Source organism: Amphiura filiformis, unplaced genomic scaffold, assembly GCF_039555335.1.
Source record: "Amphiura filiformis unplaced genomic scaffold, Afil_fr2py scaffold_34, whole genome shotgun sequence".
Taxonomy (NCBI): Eukaryota; Metazoa; Echinodermata; class Ophiuroidea; order Amphilepidida; family Amphiuridae; genus Amphiura; species Amphiura filiformis.
In genome coordinates, this window is record NW_027305498.1 from 936,995 (window position 1) to 957,655 (window position 20,661).

General features: G+C 34.7%; 1 protein-coding gene across 1 annotated transcript in view; it reads left to right on the forward strand.

Annotated features, from left to right (window-relative positions):
• Positions 1–20,661, forward strand: part of LOC140143957 (von Willebrand factor D and EGF domain-containing protein-like) — a 194,606-nt gene that overhangs the window by 130,503 nt on the left and 43,442 nt on the right. Inside the window, 6 exon segments of the mRNA XM_072165788.1 lie at positions 4,826–4,915; positions 5,562–5,697; positions 6,304–6,515; positions 11,116–11,189; positions 12,045–12,108; positions 14,590–14,802. Of these exon segments, the coding sequence (XP_072021889.1) occupies positions 4,826–4,915; positions 5,562–5,697; positions 6,304–6,515; positions 11,116–11,189; positions 12,045–12,108; positions 14,590–14,802 (789 nt within the window).

Sequence of the window (20,661 nt, forward strand, 5' to 3'; positions counted from 1 at the left end):
GAACAAAAACGTTAATGATGGTGAATGTCTGTGACCTATAGTTTTTGATCTATGGCCCTTTCAAATTCATATATGGACTAAAATAGCATGTTTTTGTTCAATATTTCCAATATGTGACCGTACAGCACGAATGAGCCGTAAATGTCCTCAATTGTATTCTGAGTTACAGTGTAAAATGGGCATGAAGGTCATATTCATTCAGAGTATTTCAATTTGGTGCTACGTGTATCTCATTAAATACGGCCTTCATTCGTGCTGTACGGTCACATATTACGCCAAAAATGGTCCTTTATGGCCATTTTAACCAACTTGTTAGTTTTTGGAAAGTAGGAACTTCACTTAATAATATGAACATGTAATTGTACTTTAATGTTAAGCTATTTCAAGATCCACTAGTATGTCCACTACCGTGGTAGCAGCAATTTTATCTACTTTCAATGCAGTAAAATGATGACTAAAATGATTTTGCTGCATTGAAAGTAGTAAAATTGACGATATAATTGCTTCTGCCATGGAAACCGAGCTACCAGTGGATCTACAACTAGCTTAAAATGAAAGTACTATAATATATCCATAATATATGTGAAGTTCCCACTTTCCAAACACTGAAAATGTTGTTAAAATTACAAAAAAGTACCATTTTCAGCCTAATATTGGAAAAATTGACAAAAACATGCTATTTTAGTCCATATGTGAATTTGAAAAAGGGCCATAGATCAAAAACTATAGGTCACAGACATTCACCATCATTAACTTTTTGTTCAGAATAACTAGGTTGATATAATGACATATTTTTTAAATCAAGAAAATATATATTTATTTTTTTCCCATGCAAAATTACATTTTTAGGTCAAAATGGCCAAAATAGCACAAAAATATGGTTTTTGCCATTTTTTTTTTATATATTTTAGAGTTGTGCTATGACATTTTTATTCACCAGTGTTGGAAATCCATATGACATGTAACATCTACAATAGAAATGAAATTTCTACTCAATTTATTTTTAAAGTTACAGCTATTTTAATATTTGACATTTTTGGGCAAAACGGAAAAAGTCACGAAAACACATTTTTAACCCCAAATAACTCCTAAATGAGTAAAGTAAAACGTGGGAACTTTTGGATATTAATTCAGACATATATTTACTCTTGATTTGTTATGTTTTTATGTTCTGCCCAAGAGTGGACTACGGAAGTGAAAGATAAATGCCCATGTCCCATAGTCTAATACTTTAGACCGATAATTTATGAGGCCCCAAAGTTGCCATAATTCCAGGTTTGAGACCAACCATAAAACATCTTCCTCATCAAATGTGTGCGGACAAAAAACATGCCGTTTATGTGTTTGCGTTGATGCATATCGATGATACAATGATAATACATGTAGCATTGTTTACTAAAATCTGCCAGAGAGTACTTTTTATATCTCAAAAAAAAAAAAACCCTCTAGAAATCGAACCTCTACATGAACTTGTAAGTAATGAGTCATAGACAATTTTTTTAAGACATATGTATTATATGTTTGTCATCAATAAAAGTTGAAACGCTGTATATATAATTCCATTTTCTCTTGACATCTTTGTTTCCTTTTGAAGACACTACACAGAAGTATAAATTTGTCAGTACTTTCATTTAATTATCAAATTTGTCTTTAATACCCAGGAATCCTGTCCTACATTAGGCCATTCCAGATGAAATCCATACCCCATATGGAAGACATGACTTTAATCTTTTCCACAGGGAGCGCGTGGAATTTAAATGAGATTACCTAATTTGTGACTCCTTTTCAAAACACACCCCCTGTGTTGGAGATTAAGGTCATGACGTCTGTAGGGGTGCGGAATTCAAATGAAATAGTCCTTGTTAAGGATGAAAGCTCAAAGAACGACGACTTCTTTAGAGTGTTCGCTATATACCGAGTGTCCCAAAAACCGTTCCATGGTAACTCATATAATACGCCTTTATAATGTTAACAACTATAAATGTCCTTTTCATGACATAATCTTTGTGTCCTCTTGCGTACCTCCATGCATTCCTGAGCTAGCTGTTCACAATACAATACGTTTATAATTTCACCGCACCGTGCATTTGGTGGGCATATGTGACCAGCTGCCACGAAATGAGCGTAAAGTCGCAGGCTAGTAGTTTCGAAACGCCCTGGCTACTGCGTTGGTGGTCATTGTTTTCTTCGTGAGTGGTCCACTGTGCTCCCATTCAGACATACTTTTTGCTTGAACAGGTGCACGGCAAAATAAGCCATCAACTCAGTCAGCTGGATGTCTAGAAACTGCCAACTTGCGACTTTATACTCATTTCGTTGTGGCTTTCAGATGCAATATTTTATTCCGAGGAACAGAGAATGAAACTTGTTTTTAAAACTCGTTTTATTTCAAATGTTCAGAGAGAAATGGACAACATTATTACAGTATCTAACACAGCAGCGATTTCGAATCAACATAACCACAAACAATTCGTCGCATTTACAGCATAGTGACCTATGAGCATTTTTTCACAAAATGAGTTACGTTGAAATTCATAATCTATGAATCATTCGCTTTTATTGTAGACATGATGAGATCAACAAGCAATTGTGTAATTAATATTATTCCACAATTTAAATACTGTGAAAATAATAACCTACAAAATATTGGTCAATACCACCTATTTCAGGACATAGTGACCTATGATATGCCATAGGACCTGAGATATGCCACTATGTCGTGGACGTTTTATTGCAAAACTCAACTTAGCACACAATGTAACAAATAGAAAATGCGGTCTATGTCAAAGGTGATCTATGTCATAACTGTCAAAATAAGTCTAGGACATACCGGCATATAACTTTAACCGTTAAATTTAAATAATTAATATATTTGAATTAATTCAATTTTATAATTGATATAATCTTTAAACATCAGTCAACTATATGATTGATGTTATTAATCAAAAGCATTAACTGACTGAGTAGGAACAATTTGTACACATGGTTAATATTTAAACACTGAATTTCAAGAAACACTGTTTTTTGACATAGGTCACTATGCTGTAAATGCGACGAATTGTTATGCAGAAAAAACATGTTACCCTCTATCTTTATTTGTTACCACCAAGAATCAAGAACTGATATATGTTCAGACGTACAATATAATTATGTCAATATGTTTCTTTGTACAATAAGTTCAACTATGAAAAAGAGGAGAACAATTAAAAGCAATAAAGAAAAAAATATGAAAACAAAGGGGTGCACATTTTGCTCTTTCGTTGTGCAATATTTTCATGGTTAGTCACTCTTGACACACCTGTCTTCTTGCACTCAGCAAACACTTACAAGAAAAATTGATCAATAATATCTAAAAAAAATACATTGTTTTATTGTACCATCGCAAATTAAATTAAAATTAATTCTCTTCATGTAACTTTTTATGGGACACCAATTGTACATGGATCCTTAAAGAACATCACCGAATCATTTTTCGAACTAGACAATGATGATAATGAACTTTATACAAGTGTTTATATTCTAAAGCAGTGGCATCGGGTCCGTTCATACTACGCCGCAATTCGCCACCTAAGGGTTACGTGTAATCCGATTGTCACTATGTCAACTGGATCACGCTTTTAAGTTCTGCACCACGATCGAAATGATCGCAACACTAAGTCTAGGGCATGTACTACCAATTCCAAAAGGTGCACGATCCAATTACAAGGGAGTTACGTAACCACTTCGCTGGCGAATTGCTTTGCGGTGCGGTGCGTTGCAGATATATCGATTAATTTTGTCGCCACTCCGCAACTCGTCGCATTTCCAAGTAGTATATTTAACTTTTTGGCGATACCACAATGCAGTATTTTCCAGTACGATGCAGTGTGGCAACGCATCGCAAAGCAACTGTGGCGTAGTATGAACGGACCTATAGGCATATGGGACGAGGAAGAAGCTTCCTACTGTGAAACATCTTTTCCTCACTTCTTCTCCCTCCCTTTGGAATGCTAATCGCCGTGATTTTGCCCCCTTAAAAGGTTGCCTTACCCCACTCTCTCAGGAAAATCCTATTAAACTACGTCACTGTTCTAAAGTGCACATTTGTGTTTTCTGTTGCCATGGAATTTGTCCCATATTATGATATAATAGTTAATTTCTCAGACAATATTTTGCATGCTTAGGATAAAATCCACAGGCTCTGGATCTAATTAATTCCTCCTACCTGTTTTCGCTGTAAGACAATAAACAGGCCCTGTCTAGGTTATTGAAAATTTAAGGCCACAGTACTGAGGCCTTTTAAGGGCTCATTAATATTTACCATGATTAAGATTACAAAACGAGCTATATGAATTTTGTTCTTTACCTGTGCAAAGTGTGCATTAACATCATTATTCTGCAAATTTTTCATTATTTTGTATATTTATCATGTTTTATACAGCGATCTCGTCGGGAGTGTCTTTGATAATTTCAGTTCGCCATACTGGTTCATCCGACTTGAAGTTCAAAGAAATATATGTAATTTTTATTATCTTTTACCCTGTAGAAGGTAAAAAGTTATAAATGTGTTTTTTAAAGGAAATATTCATAACAAGACTCAATTAACGTGAAGCCCTTGACAACTGTGGGGTGTAAATCAGGGATAGCTTTTGTCACCAATATGATTCTGTATAAGTGTAAAGCTATTTACCTGTGATATTGATTTCCATATTGTCCCGCATATTGAGCTATATCATGATTCATGGTTATTATATGACATGTTATTTGCAAAGCATCAACTATATCAATGTCTTCATGAAAATCGGATTCTTTAATTTTATGTAATATTCATTTTATCGTTATCCAGGTCATTTGTTCCGTTCAAGCCTTCTTCAATGATACAAGATTGATGAAAAGTCCACCAATTGAAAGTGACCCATTTGATATCATGGTTAAGGTAATGTTTGTTTAAATGAATGTCAAATTTGAGGGTTTACTCCGGAGGGACAGAATAACTAACATCACATGTTTATTGTGTGATATTACATATCTATATGTATTACGTCATATGTAGGGCACACGACAAGTGCATGACGATTTGAAGATAATAATAAGCAGGGTTTTACAGTTTTTGGTCAAGTTTAAGGCAAGGCGGGCGGTAGCCTGTAATTTGATAACTAGGATTAGTACGTATCTTTGATAATTCATATGCTTATTAATTCATTTCCGTAGCTGTAATTGAAATATTCTCGCGATCCATACCAAGGGGGTGAGCGGGGCGTCGAGGGCGCGACAACAAGATAGATAGCGCTCCCATTTACCTCCAGCACAACAAGATAGATGGTGCTCCTATTTTCCTCCAGCACAACAAGATAGATGGCGCTCCCATTACAGGGCTCCAGGCAAACCTTGTTGAAAGGCTAGAAATATTCGAATGTTAAATTGCTATTATTATTATTATTATTATTATTATTATTATTATTATTATTATTAGTGTTATTATTATTATTATTATTATTATTATTATCATTATCATTATCATTATCATTATCATTATCATTGTTATTATTATTATTATTATTATTATTATTATTATTTTGCAGCTTGAACCATCTACGTTAAATATTTCAGAGAATGGGCGATCGCACAGAATCATGTTTGAAAGTACTGTACCCATTACATGTAGACCGGGGGACTTGTCATGCGCAGTACGAATTCCTCTCACTGCTGTTAGTGATGGTGAGTAACGGTAGAACGCGTGGAATGCATTGCAATTTACAGGTTGCGATTTCCTAATGCCGTGATTGTACGCCCCTCTATATACATACGTACATATACAATGGAAACTCTAACTATTAATATGACCTCCTAAGAAATCATTATAATAAAACAACAATGAACCGTGCAATTAATTTGCTCCATTCATACGCACGGTTTATACGTACAGATTGTCCATTGAAATGCGTGTGAGTTCGGCTGTATGAAAAAGAGATTGCGATTTGCCATTTTGATACAGACACACGGTATACGGCTTTTTTAACGCATGGTTAACGTTTGTTATTGATATTTTGTACGGGCGTTACACGGTTCATGCAACGCGACTAAGTATCATTTTGAAAATAAAGTCATGATATATGCATGTAGTGTCCTTAATGTGGCCTACTAAAATATATGTTTTTTTGGCAACCATGATATTTGGGAAGCACTGAAATACAATTAATTTTAAGCAACATGCTAACCTTGTTGTTAGGTCAAAATCGAAAGCATGCCGTACGGCAGTAAACATTCCGCCCAATTATTTATATTCCCACCCAATTATGTTTTAAAAAATCATTGTTCTTTCAGAATTCCACCTAGGTCCAGACATTTCCATATCGGAATGTTTCGTGGATTTTCGTCCCCGTTTTTGTTCCGAAGTAACCTGTCGTCAAGCTTCGATCCTAGTAACTGCTGTGACCGATTTTCAACAAGACGGGAATCGGGAGAGTATGATAGTTACTCACGGAATCACCAGTGCAGATCCATTTTGGGATGGATATGACCCTGGAGATATTCAGGTAAGGACACACATTATGTTTCTTGTGAAACTGATGCTTTACATGTACAGGCATTTAGGGCCGGTTTCTCTAAGCATGGCTAGTGGTCAGGCTTGCTAAGCCATCATACCAGTGCTTATAATTTCACATCGTACATCATCTAGAAAATAAATTAATCACATTGTAGGGCTAGTCTGCTGGCTTAGATAGCCTGACCACTAGCCACGCTTCGAAAAATCGGACCTTAGAGGCGCGGAACACAAAACTGTCATTCACAAATCTAATTTATTTGAAGAACACACATAAATCTGAAGGGTCACTAGTCCGAAGAGGGTGACTAGTCCGAAGAGGGTTAAAGTTAGTGTTTAGGGGGAGGTTAGTGTTAGGGTATAGGGCCTAAGGTTAGGTTAGTGTACTCGAAGTATTTTGTGAGAGAAGGAAATACAGGCAGGCATAAGAGGGACAAAAACAGAGACACACAGACATGAACAGAAGAGAGAAAGATGACATCAGAAACAAAATTTGACTTGCTTATAGAGCTGTGTTTTAAAATATACTGCGCCAATAAAGTATCCTTACACTTAGAACTGATTGTGCAATAAGTTCAACCATTAATCATAATTTCCAAACTGAACAATATTGGGGTAAATTTGTGTTTTTAATAGATGCACTATCTAATCCTGCACATTATGACACCACATTAAATCCAGTGTGACTTCAAGAAGCAAAGTTACAAGCATTTGATTAGACGAAGGTCCCATTTTAAAAGTGACAAACTGGCCTACTCAAAACCCCACAGACTAGACATCTGGTTTGAAAGTGGTGAATGGCTAATTTATGCGTTTGGCTTTAATTTAAAACAAAAGGAACAAAAGAGAACTGAAACAAAAGAACTGACAAATAAAATGAAAGTTATGAGAAGTAAAAACTAAAATTAAAAAAATGCTTTAAATAACGTTTCATTGACGAAACTGTGTTGTCTCGTTGTTGCGCTTGTTGGAATCTTTTTGCGCCTTGTATAGGCCAGTTTGTCACTTTTAAAACGGGACGTTCGTCTATTCAATTGCTTGTAACTTTACTTCTTGTGGATTCAATGTGGTATCATAATGTGCAGGATTAGATTTTGATTAAATTTTGATTATTTTTCCAACTGTAAGGATACTTTATTGGCGCAGTATATTTATAAATCATCATATCGTTCCCAAGTAATACAGCAATATACATTATAGTGGACATCGTCAATTCGTAATATACATTACCACCTTAGAAAAAAGCTTTAATCCAAAAGATTAAGCAATTATAGACAGACTTTCTTTTAAGAATCCAAATCGTGTCATTAGTTGCGTCGTGTTAATATTGTTCTGATATGCTTGTCTATTACAAGTATTCGCTTTCAAAATTGATGTCCTTGAAATGGACATGTTATTAGATGCTTTATTGTGACTTTCAACAATACATTAAACAATAAAACCTCTTAAAAATTTACTCCTATAATTATGTCAATTAGTTCTTCATTTCTATGAGTCTATAAGTTGTATAAGTACAAACAAACATCATATTTAAAATGGTCTTTGATGCCGTTAAAGTAGTTTTTCCAGCTTAACATGCTTAACGTCGCCAGAATTTTTAAAATCGGAAAAAGTTAGGCATTTTATTTTGTTTTGTTCTAAATGAGAAATGGACTTTGTAGGGTCAAAAATTATGAATTTATGGTCAATCTGACACCTCATCTTAAACCACTTGCCATGCTCACTCTGGAAACAGATGTATTAGATTTTGGCAAAGGATTGGGAAATGGCGCCAATATCAAATCTAAGACCACCTGCCAGAGTGTGGAGGATAGAAGTACTGAAAGTATTGAAAGCTTTAAACTTTCTTGTTCACACGATTTTTTACAATATTGAAACTTCTCAAGACGTTTCATATACAGTTTACAAACGGTAGAAATCTATACTGCGCACATAAAGTATCCGATCACTTAAAATAAACGCAATGTTTTAAATAATACTAAACCTAAATTACCAAATAAAGTAATGGATAATTTTATTCTGACGTCCTTTACAGTAAAAAATCTGCATGTGTATGTGGATGTAAATTAGCCCGGTAAAATAAACTGCCCACAAAAGTATCCGTACACTTAAAACAAAAGCAAGATACTAAACCTAAATAAATTACCAAATAAAGTAATCAATAGATGGGATGGATAATTTCATTCTGCATTTTTTGTCGTCTCATTGGGCACGATGCGACCTTTTCCCAAAAAAATACCTCATTTTATTGCAGGTCTTTGGGGCAAAAATCTATATCTTCAATATGAAATGCTGAATTTTAAATTGATCGTCGGCTTTTCATCCCACTTAAAACATAGACCCTGTATCATCGGACTTAGTCAATTTACTTCGAGAACTGTTAAATTTCAAAAATATTAATATTTAATCATTTGCCATAAAATGTGTATCGCGAATTTAAAAAAAAATGATGTTAGAAGGATATTCCTCGTTTTAGAAATGCAAATATCGTTTTCGATATGTCTGATGTGCTCTCAGGTCCAAAAAATACGTGAAAACATCGAAGATATTGCTTTTTGTTTGTGTACGGATACTTTTTGTTAACATCCACATACACATGCATATTTACTGCCATCATTTGGCGCTAAATCGATAATCGTGGTTTTTCATTTAACATGTTTCATGTGGATCCAACGGCCGGATTACTCATAAAAGAACTTTTTCTATGTTATCTTCTCATCGTAAAACAACTTGAATTATGGACATCAGGTCTCCTGGTCAACCATTTAATCAACTCGTGTCGAGGAAACGTCTTATCTTAAACAGGTTACCTAATGACCTGGCAGAGTTCGATAAGTATCACACAAAATGTCTACATTTATTAGGTTAACACAATTTTAAGGCAGAATTCGTTAAATTTTGCGGAAAACCTGAAACCACTAACGTCCTCTTAGGTAATTCACTAGGATATGGTCAGGAGTGTGACGTGTATATAAATGTCCCATTAGGTTCGGGTATTTGGGGCATAGTATATAAAATGATGTATTCACACGACGTTTTTTTTCCCTTTTTAATCTAGACCGAGCAGGACCACCGACTAAACTGTTACACTAAACCCTTACACATGATAGAAATACGCAATTATAACCACAAATCATTATCATAATGCGCTTATTAAAGAAAACGTCGCCTTTTGTTTTTCTTCGAGACGACTTCATTTGTGCACCCAACTACCAAGATCATCTGCTTTATTAGTCGATCCTAGGGGATATGCTTTGTGAAAGTATCGATTTTAGGTTGCCAAGTAGTAACTCACTTTGTGATTTCCATGCGGAATGGACATTCTGCAAACCGGAGTACATCTTACGAGTACGAGAGTACGCTCATTCTTGATAATTTTCACATGATGGACATGTAACTAGTCATGCACTTTATCATGTCTTGATTCAAACTAATCTAACTCAGTCATGTCAGTACACAGTAAACGAATTGGATTCAAAAGTGTCGTGTAGCTAGACCTGAGTTAACATTTATAACATGTATAAAGTACACCAGTATGTTGACTTATTGAACTTAGTATTTGAGTGAGTGGTTAATGAGGTGAATCCAGAATCTGGCCTTTGGGTATCATAAATGAAGTCATCTTAGCCAATAATCCATGGAACTCATAAATGTTTTTGGCTGAATCATAGAAATTTACCATTTGAAATTAAGTACGTTATGAAAGGCAATACAAATTTGTACATACTTTTTCACAGCAAAAAAAAAAATTTTTCAACACAACATTGAGTAAAAAGGTCACAACTCAACAAATGAGTAAAAATATTACTCATCATGAGTTATTTTTTACTCATTTGTTGAGTTGTGACCTTTTTACTCAATGTTGGGTAAAATATTTGTTGCAGTGTATGGTTAATGTTCGAATTATGGTCATAATATCCCATAATCCATATGATAACAACGTCAACAGGATGTTTCAATACCTCACCATTGTTGGATACGAAATGATGATTTTGCTCGTTGCGTGACCAAACAGTCTAAACATTAATGAAAAATAGAATATCATGGAAGAAAATGAATTAAACGTCTACATATCATGGTATGATTGTAAACACATCACAAAAAGTATTCTCTTCATTACGAAACAATAACTCAAAATCTATGCATCAAATTCAAAATTAGAAATAGCAAGAAGGAGAAACCAAGTTTAGTTCTTCAAATTTTGATACCTCATTAAAAAGTCTACTCAAGTCAGTTTACCATTACATTTTTTACCTGACTGGTCAATGAAGAGCCACGATGACCAGTGATGACCAGGGGCTGGCAACAAAAGCATTGTATTCAATCGGTGTAGGTGCAACTTTTGAATCTGCATCTTTTGTGTTCATATGGTAAACTAATTTTGGGCTATTAAAAGACTAACGATGGAGGCAACATAATGTGCTGAACAATGCTGGGATTCTTATTGCCAGTTTGAAGATTGGATGCAAAGATTTTGAGTTATTAAATCGTAATGAAGGTGGCAATTAGTAATGTCATGTGTTTATATAGCATTATAAGATGAGTAACCATGGCAGTTGTATTCAAATGTGTGTTTGTTCTCTCCTGTGTAGGTGTCAGTTGAAGATGTTCCTACGGCTCAATGTTATTCATTTACAGAACCACATTTCATAACACTTGACAGAAGGTAAGCTCATTATTCCATATTCGATGTATTTTTATATTTGAAACACTGTTTCTACCAATGGCCTAGCGGGAGTCATCTCAGGGGGGCACCGTCCGTTTCTCGGCAAGTTTCAATGGGATTGTGTACATTTTTCACTTCGTTGTACTGTCAACCTAAACTGTGTGCATGTACCATGAGTATCACGCTCGTACAGCACACTCTTGGTTATTGTCTTTTTTATATTGTGATCTCTATTGTTATTCCCGTGACAGTCGATTTACGCTAAAGATCCCTTGAGTCAACATCGTTTTAGCTGAAAAGGGGGTAATAAATAAACTTATTCAAGAACATACTAAAAGTACTCTGGCTAAAAAAAAGCTCCCAGCATGACACCTGTTACCAACTGTCAACATTTTATAACCACTTGCTTTATGCAAATGTACGTCACTTTCTGGAAAGCTGGACTGAACATGGTCACCAGATCGATGTCACAGATTCCCCGTCTGGGTTATGTGCTACTAATGGTTTCCGATAAACTTGGTAAACTGGATATCAATAGCAGGGAAGGAAATCCTTTAGGAACTATATAAAAGCCGTCAGAAGAAACGATTTTTAAACTTTACGAGCCCTTTAACTGTAACTTATTTACAATTTTATTTACATATTCTGACAATTGTTGATTTTTTTTTCTTTGTAACTCTAATATCGTCGGCGACGAAAGCGAATAATGTTGTAATTGACATGATTTGTATTCAATTTCAAAGTACAAGGTTTAATAATAACATTTGTGTAAGTTTGTGGGTGAAGGGGAAGGTAGAATTTGTAACAATATGTCAAAATTACCTTTTAAAATTGAACTCTTTGATTTCCTTTCAGGAAATTTGACTTTTATAAGACGGGGACGTTTGTTTTATACAAAAGTCTAAGTAGAGAATTTGAGGTGAGTGAGTCAGATTTAAAAAAAAAAAAAAAATCTCTGATAATTACTTTGTTTAATACCACTGATGAATGAGACGAATGGCAGACTGATCCTTTTATTTCATTATAAAAAATAAACTTGAAATAAACTTCAACTACTTAACTCTCTTCACGCGGGTGTCGAATGCAGACGACATGTTTCAATTTTGTTTTTAATTCAAAAATTTCAGTAGTTCTTAAGATAGCTCTTGATATTTTGAGAAAATATTTCAAAACTTGAAACTTTTTTCGTTGCGAATGATTAGCACGCAGAGCACCCGGTCAACCACCTTTGCACAATATTTTTGTGGGGCCTGAGAGCACCTCAGACATATCGAATTGCATTCTAAATACGAAGAATGTCCTTCTGATATCAAATAATTTTGATTTGTTTTTGACACTCACGATATAATACAAAGGTATTAATCTAATGATATTTACTTGAAGTATATGTAGCTGGGACGAAAAGCCGACGACCATTTGAACATTTAGCCTTATCGGATTAAATATATACATTTTGTTTCCAAAAAGAACTAAAGAATGTAGGTCTTTTGGGTGCGAAATATATCTTCAATACTTGAGGTCAACATTTTCAAACGATCGTCGGCTTTTTCTACCGACTATATTTATAAATTTAACTTCGAGGACTGTTAAATATGAAAAAAAGTTTTAATAATTTGCCATAAAATGTGTATTGTATCGCCAGTTATTACAATTATTTGATATCATCAGGACATTCCTTGTATTCATATTGCAATTCAATATGTCAGATGAGCTCTCATGTCCAAATAAATTACTGTGCAAACGTTGTAATACGATTCCTTAAGAAAAATGTGTTTTCAGCTATTATTTAGATGGGTATGCTTGTTTATAGTAAATAGAATGATGTATGGTTTTATTGAACACCCGGCTAAGTCGGATATTTACAAGTGACTCATACTTGAATTTGATACCAAAATCCCTTTACTTTCGTTATATAATTCTATTGACGATTGCGATGAAAGATAGGTAAGAAAGTTCTGTAGGTAAAAAGGTCACTGTGTATTGTGATTAAAACATGCAAAATAAAAGAGCAACAATCAACGTGTACTTGATGCATATTGGGATGTGAAAAAAATGCAAGGTGTCAGCCCGATTATTTATTCAAATACTTTGGATTTTGTGAAAATTAAGGGCGCTAATTATTTACATAAAAGTTTTCTATATCACTTTTCCTATGTCCTCCTTTAATCATTCTCGACGGCGAAACTGATAAAATTGCATCATAATAAGTTTTCTATACTTATTAAAGGAAGTGTCCGGCAATCACAACATTATGTCCTACATGTTGAAAAAATAATTATCAAGTACGAATCACATGGTTTTATTTAAAACAAACTCATATTAACCATAAAAACAGCCATATCTCAACACGATATTCAAAATTCCCGCGCCGAAATTTTCTAGAACAATGACGTCATGGTTATTTGTGCTCATTTGTCGTCAGGCTTCATTGAATTATTAGGATGTCATTGCTCTAGACAATTTCGACGCGGGAAGTTTGAATATCGCGTGTTGAGAGATGGCTGTTTTATTCGGTTTTTTGTGGTTAATATGACTTTGTTTTAAATAAAACTATGTGATTCGTGCTTGATAATTATTTTTCTAACATATAAGGCATAATGTTGTGATTGCTGGACACTTCCTTTAATTTCAGGCATGATATACTGTAGCCATATGCGTGCTTTATTTATATTCATATTTTTTTCGTCAATAATCGGCAGTATATATACAACTCCTCACCTCTTGTAACATAATGCAAGGAAATCTTAAAATATATTGAGCCCTCATTGTTCTATAACAATTACATATTTCTATATGACCATACAGTGGTGTTCAGCTGTTATACAGGGCAATTCCAGCATAAACACTTTCTACAATGTTCATCACAGGATATGTCAGGTCCCGTTCCCCGAGTCAAATTTGAAAACTGCTTGATGCTGTAGTTACTTTAGATGGTGTTGCCTTCCTTAATGGATAGCTCAGTTGATAAAATACTAAATAAAATAAAATAAAATGTCTTCCTTGGCCGACAACGGCTTTATATCTATACACCAATCTAGCAGAACATAAGGGTACCGTAAGTCGTAAGCATTAATAAAACAAATCTGAATTTATTATTAAAAATTGGATTTATGCTTCATCATATCGTCAGCCTACTATGTTAATTGCCTAAGTATTTTTTTGTAATTTTGAGAACAAAGAACAAAATGTGCTTCAAGCATGCATCAGTTACGTAATCACCCTAATTGATTTTTGATTTCCCCCTTTTATTAGTATCATTATCATTTGTTCTTGTGCAAAAATTGGTGAATGAATATGTTTAAATGCATGCTTGAACCATATTTTGTACTTTGTTCTCAAAATTACAAAAAATGACTTAGGCAATTAGCATACCGATTTTGCAATTGATTTCAAATTGCAGGTGCATAACAGAATATGGGATTGTGGAGGTTCAATGGAGAGAGTATCGTGCAACTGTGGATTCGTTGTCCGGGAGGATAATGACGTAATAGCTGTTGATATGTGCGATGGAAATAACGAATTAGAGGCACAGGCCAAAATCAGGATTAAAAGTCCACCACCTTTGTCGCCAGGTGTACGAATTAAAGAAGCGAGAAATGGGACCAAAGTAACGGTGAGTTCATGTATTTTCGAAATTAGTAGGAATAATTATAATTGAAGACCGAATTAAAAATTAAAAAAAAAATAGTTTGCGTATGTCGCCCTGTCAACCACACCAAAAATGTCGTACAGCGCAACCAATCACCCCTTTTGCCCTGACGTCAGACACAGCTTGTCTTTTAAATTCAGTTATTATATAGATATGTTATGCCTTCTGCGAACTGAACAACCAATCACCCCGTGCTTTTGCCCTGACGTCAGACTCAGCTTGTCGTTTAAATTCAGTCTTCAATTATATAGATATGTTATGCCTTCTGCGAACTACATATACTATAAAAAGTACATTCCAACTGGTGTAGTTTTGAAAATAAATAAAACACACCCTTCTGTAATTTTCCTTCACCCAAATAGACTTTCTATGCTCTTCATTGCCACCAAATGAAAGCTTTCTCAATATGTTGATCCTAGTTCATTATTGAAACGCTTTGTTATGCATTACAAAAGAAACTTAGATCGATTTTTTTTTCAAATGTTGAATAATAATATAAAACTACGAGCCCCGTATATGCACGTTAATCGCAAAATAGTATAATGCTGGCAATAAAAACCACAAAATAGTTTTGAGCAAATGTAACTTAAGAATGCACTGCGTATGTGCAGTAGCAACGTCCTTATCTAGAGTTCATGAATGGATATAGACAAATATTATGTTGAATGTCATAATCCTTTAACTTATCGCTTGTAGGGACGGATGTTAAATTTGTCGGGAATGCCTTGCTTTAATCCCAGAAGATTCCCAAATGTGTGAATAGAGGAAAGGGTGTTATGTATGGGAATGAAACAACATATTTTGAGGATATCGTTTATTCAAAATCAATTAGAATAGAGAAACTTATTCAGGTTTTTTTAGCATTTATCGCTTCTTTCATTACCTAAGCGCTTCCTGACGAACTAAAAGAAATTATAAGACTGAGTATGTTCTAATATAGACTGATCTCGACGATTATGAACACGGAAAGAAGATAAGATGGAAGATTATGTTCGAATGTACACTAATCTCGACGATTATGACCGTCATTCAATGCATGAACATTGAGTGCAGATAAGGTGGATTATGTTCGAATGTAGACTGATCTCGAGACCGTATTTTCATGAACACAGAATGAAGATAAGGAGAATATGTTCGAATATATTTAAATCTGAAGGATTCTATTATGACCATCTTTTCATGAACACTGAATGAAGATAAGGGGGATTATGTTCAAATATAGACTAATCTCGAAGATTATGGCCGTCATAATGAAAACTTGATGTAGCGCGCGCTTGTCAAAGATGTCGCAGAGGTACATCAATGTCACTCAGGAAATGTTGTAAGAGGAAGAACCTTCTATTCCATAAATGATACAACATTTCTTTAATCTTTCGTGGACATCGGTGTCTACTCTTTAAGTGCCGGTAGTTTTTTGCTGATAATGTCAGAAAAGTTTGGCATTATATAGGCATTTACAAGGTTGAAAGATGATTTGTCATGAACCTCATCGACACAGCGAAAGGCAATGTGCGCACAATGAAACCGGTTTTGAAGACTGCTTTATTTTGTGGACATGGGACACTAACTCAGATTACACCAACATTTAGAAACGCTTCAATCAAATTCGCAATACCTATATTTACTTAAGGGCTGGGGTATGAACGTTTGGACAGTATTTATTGTGGGGCATTAGAGCACATCAGACATATCGAATTGCATTCTGAATACGAAGAATGTCATTCTGATATCAAATAATTTTGATTTTTGAAATTCGCAATTTAATACACATTTTATGGCAAATCATTAAAATTGATATTTTGATATTTAACAGTACTTGAAGTAAACTTTATAAATCTGATGATTTATACTTAAAGTGTATGTAGGTGGGATGAAAAGCCGACGATCAATTGAAAATTTTGACCTTTCGTATTGAAGATATGGATTTTTTCCCAAAACACCAAAAAAATTAGGTCTTTTTGGGAAAAAAATCCATATCTTCAATATGAAAGGTCAACATTTTCAATTGACCGTCGGCTTTACCTCCCTGCTACATACACTTTAAGAATATGTCATTAGATTTATATAATTTACTTCGAGGACTGTTATATATCAAAAATTTGAAAAATATCAATTTTTTATAATTTGTCATAAAATTTGTATTATATTGTGATTTTCAAAAATGAAAATTATTTGATATCAGAAAGACATGCTTCGTATTCAGAATGCAATTCGATAGGTCTGAGGTGCTCTCATGTCCCACAAAAAATACTGTCGAAACGCAATAAACGCTCATTTTAGAGCCCTTAATACCTCTGCCACTGCTTGTTATTTTTTATATAATAAAGTATTTCAGGAACCATAACCAATTTGGTTACATGCAAACCATTATATTGTGGAAGCAAACATTGATGAAAGAATGGTTTCAAACTAACTTTTTTTTTGTTCTCGTAATCTGAAAAAGGGCTCATGAACTCCTTTATAAAATAAAAGCATAGCCTACATTATCATTATTACTTCCTTACATTACTCCCGTAATAATGATATAAAACGGGCCATTGCAATTGAAATCCATACACCCACTATGGCAGACATGTTCATAATCTCACACACACGGGGTGTATATTTCAAATGGATTCACCATTTAGGTAACCCCCTTTGAAATTCACACCCCCTGTGTGGGAGATGAATGTCGTGTCTTCCATAAAGGGTGTATGGAATTTAATTGGAATAGCCCATTGCCATCATAAGCCAACTAGCCTGGTTTGTCTTCCTGGTAGAAGTAACATGAGCATGACTCGATTCCTTGTAGGAATACAACCATCATGATGAACGGATGCCATTATATTAACTATGTTTACTAACTTATTATGGTTACTCTCATAAAGTTTTAGTGAATGTTCAAAGTGTAAATGTGTCATTTCCATGAAATATTATACTTCGCGATATTGATAGTTTCAGATTCTATTACACAATCAAGTGGCGCTGATTTCCATCGTAATTCTGTAATGCGGCTGTTGTTTCCTTCTAGATTATTCATTTAGTCGGTGAAAGAAAAGTACAAAAATGAATCAAATACTGGAACTAAAATGTTTCGTTGACACGACGTTGCATCCGATACCGTCGAGCATCATCAGGTGACTGAATCAGTTCGATTGGTCACGCGATCGACGGCAATCAATTCCTTTCTGTGTCATGTGAGTGGGAACACGTGGAACCAAGCAGTGAAAGGATTTTATTGCCGTCTCTCGTGTGACCAATTGAACTGAATCAGTCACTTGATGATATCGGGTGGTATCGGACGTAGCGTCGTGTCAACGAAACATGTAAATTCTAGTATTTGATTTATATTTTATATTTCCCCTTATCGATGAAAAGTAGTAAACATGATTCCAACAAAGTGATGGATCCCTTTATATAGCAGTGAAGTTCCTTACGAGTTTTGCCTATTTTTACTATTATTTATGTAGTATAATATTTACACGTACAGGGTGCAACATTTATATCTACATTAATGAAAAAGATATTTACAAGTACCGAGCATCATCTTACATGCAAGCTTTCAATTTTAATAGCGTGCAGGTTTTCAAATTTAAACACAATCTAAGTAAATGGTTTGCAAGACACAGATTGTTTAAAACGAACGAAAAGGATTTCACAGAACAAACTATGAAGCGCATTGACAGTTAACCACTAGTGCGCATTGTGTTGAATGATCTTTCTTTCAAATTTGGAATGAAGTGAAGTGATGCATTTGTTATGTAATCGTTCATTTCTTCGCAATCAGTCAACCGATTCCAATAAAGTTGAGGCATAAGATGCAGAATAAGATGGGCTACACGCTGATGTTTAGATGTTTGGATTTTGATATCTATATCTCGACTTACGTCCAAATTCATTCGCCCGGTAATTTATCTGGGACACCCTGTATATAAAGGGATGTTCGGCGCCAAAATGAGAAACATCTACCTTCGTTTGTTTACTACCTATACAGGGGTGTTACATGCAATTGCATGATTTCAGGCTTTTTGTTACTTCAATCTCCCGCACGTGTTTATTTATTTTCAGCCCAAATTTGCGCGCCTTTTCAGGCTTTTCTTGCAAAGTCACTTCACACTGGCATCCCTGCATCTCTTAAACAATGCATACATTGACACTGATTCAATTCTTCCCTCCACCCTAACTGAGAAATTCGATGAATGGTTATAAGATATTATATTGAGAATGATAATATGCTGAATTTAGAGAATAGCTACTGTTATTTTATTAGCATGGAATTAAATGTTCACAGGGATTATTCAGAATGTGGCAAAATATCACTTTAAAAAAATCATTCTAGGATATCAAAAGTGAAGGTAGAAGACGGAGTGTCATGAAATAAAATTTGAATCACTAATTGTACATTTAACATACATTAATCACCATCTGCATTGATATCACAATTCCCTATTACACTAAGATGGTTATGCAAATGTTTACACATCGCGGTTTACTAAATGTTATGTCATAATATAACCTAACGTGAGTAAAAGTTTACACAACTTTGTGTAAACATTGAAAAGATCAGGTAACATTTTAAACAATTATTGGTCAACGTTTTAAACAACATTTTCCAGAGTACATATACCTTTATTGGTAATACTATAATACTAGCTGTTAAGTATCATAATGAAGGCGGATATTTAAACAAATTGTGCAACGTTTTAAACAACCTTTTCCAGAGTACATATACCTTTATTGGTAATACTATAATACCAGCTGTAAATGAAGGCGGATGTTTCAGTTACCAGAATATCATTTCTAATTATTTTGAGCATGTAACTGTTTCAAAATAACAGAAAATAGCGAAGTCATTACCAGCTGTAACCAAGTTCAATTTAGAATCCTGCATTAGCAACGTTTGATCGTTACCAACTGCGTTCCGCATAACGTTATTAACAACACAGTTGTTCACATATACAGTACTATTCGTGTAGTATTATTAGGACACTATTCACATAAAAATGACCTCTATTTGTTACAAAGTGTTACAACTAAACTAAACAACATATAAGGGCCCGTGTCGAATTTGGTCCTATAGCGCTCTATATGTGGCCGGTTAGGTACTGCTGACTCTTTCTATCATACCCAGGTAATATATTTTATCAAGCATAATAAATAAAATCTGCACAACAATCATTCTTCATTTAAAAACAAAACAAATAAAACACGGAAGCACCGTGCAAATGAATAGTCAGGATACGATAGAAAGAGCCATCGGTACATATCGGGAGACTTATAGCGCTATCGGGACACCGATGACCAAAATACTTTTGTGCCTAAACGAAAATATCGGCCGCCACACACCGCAACTGAAACAAGCAAGGGAATGTGCAGGCCCTGGACCTTCCGTTTACAACTCAGACGCACTATCATTAGGCCGGCCATCCCGACGATAAACGGCAGTGAAACTAAATATTAATGTTTTGTTTGTCACAGTCTACTAACAGCACATACCCAGGGCACTGACTCTCTATGTGCTGGCAGCTAAATATCATGATGGTAGATGGTAATGTTATCCACTGGCATTCATGTTTCATTTCTGGTTCTGTCATCAAGCCATGCAAGTAACGAGATTCGGATGTTACTTTAGGCATACAGTTATTACCTGTACTACTGCAGGTGTTCAAGGTTATTCTGGCTGGCATCTATATTCTACAGGTTGTTTATCATTATGCAATTCAATCTGGCAACGATGTAGACGATGTAGTGAAAGAGAATGTATACGTGTTTACAGGGAGATATCCTGATTTTAGAGAGGGAGGAGGGGCACACATGGAAATTTGAAGGAACACTTTATGCCTG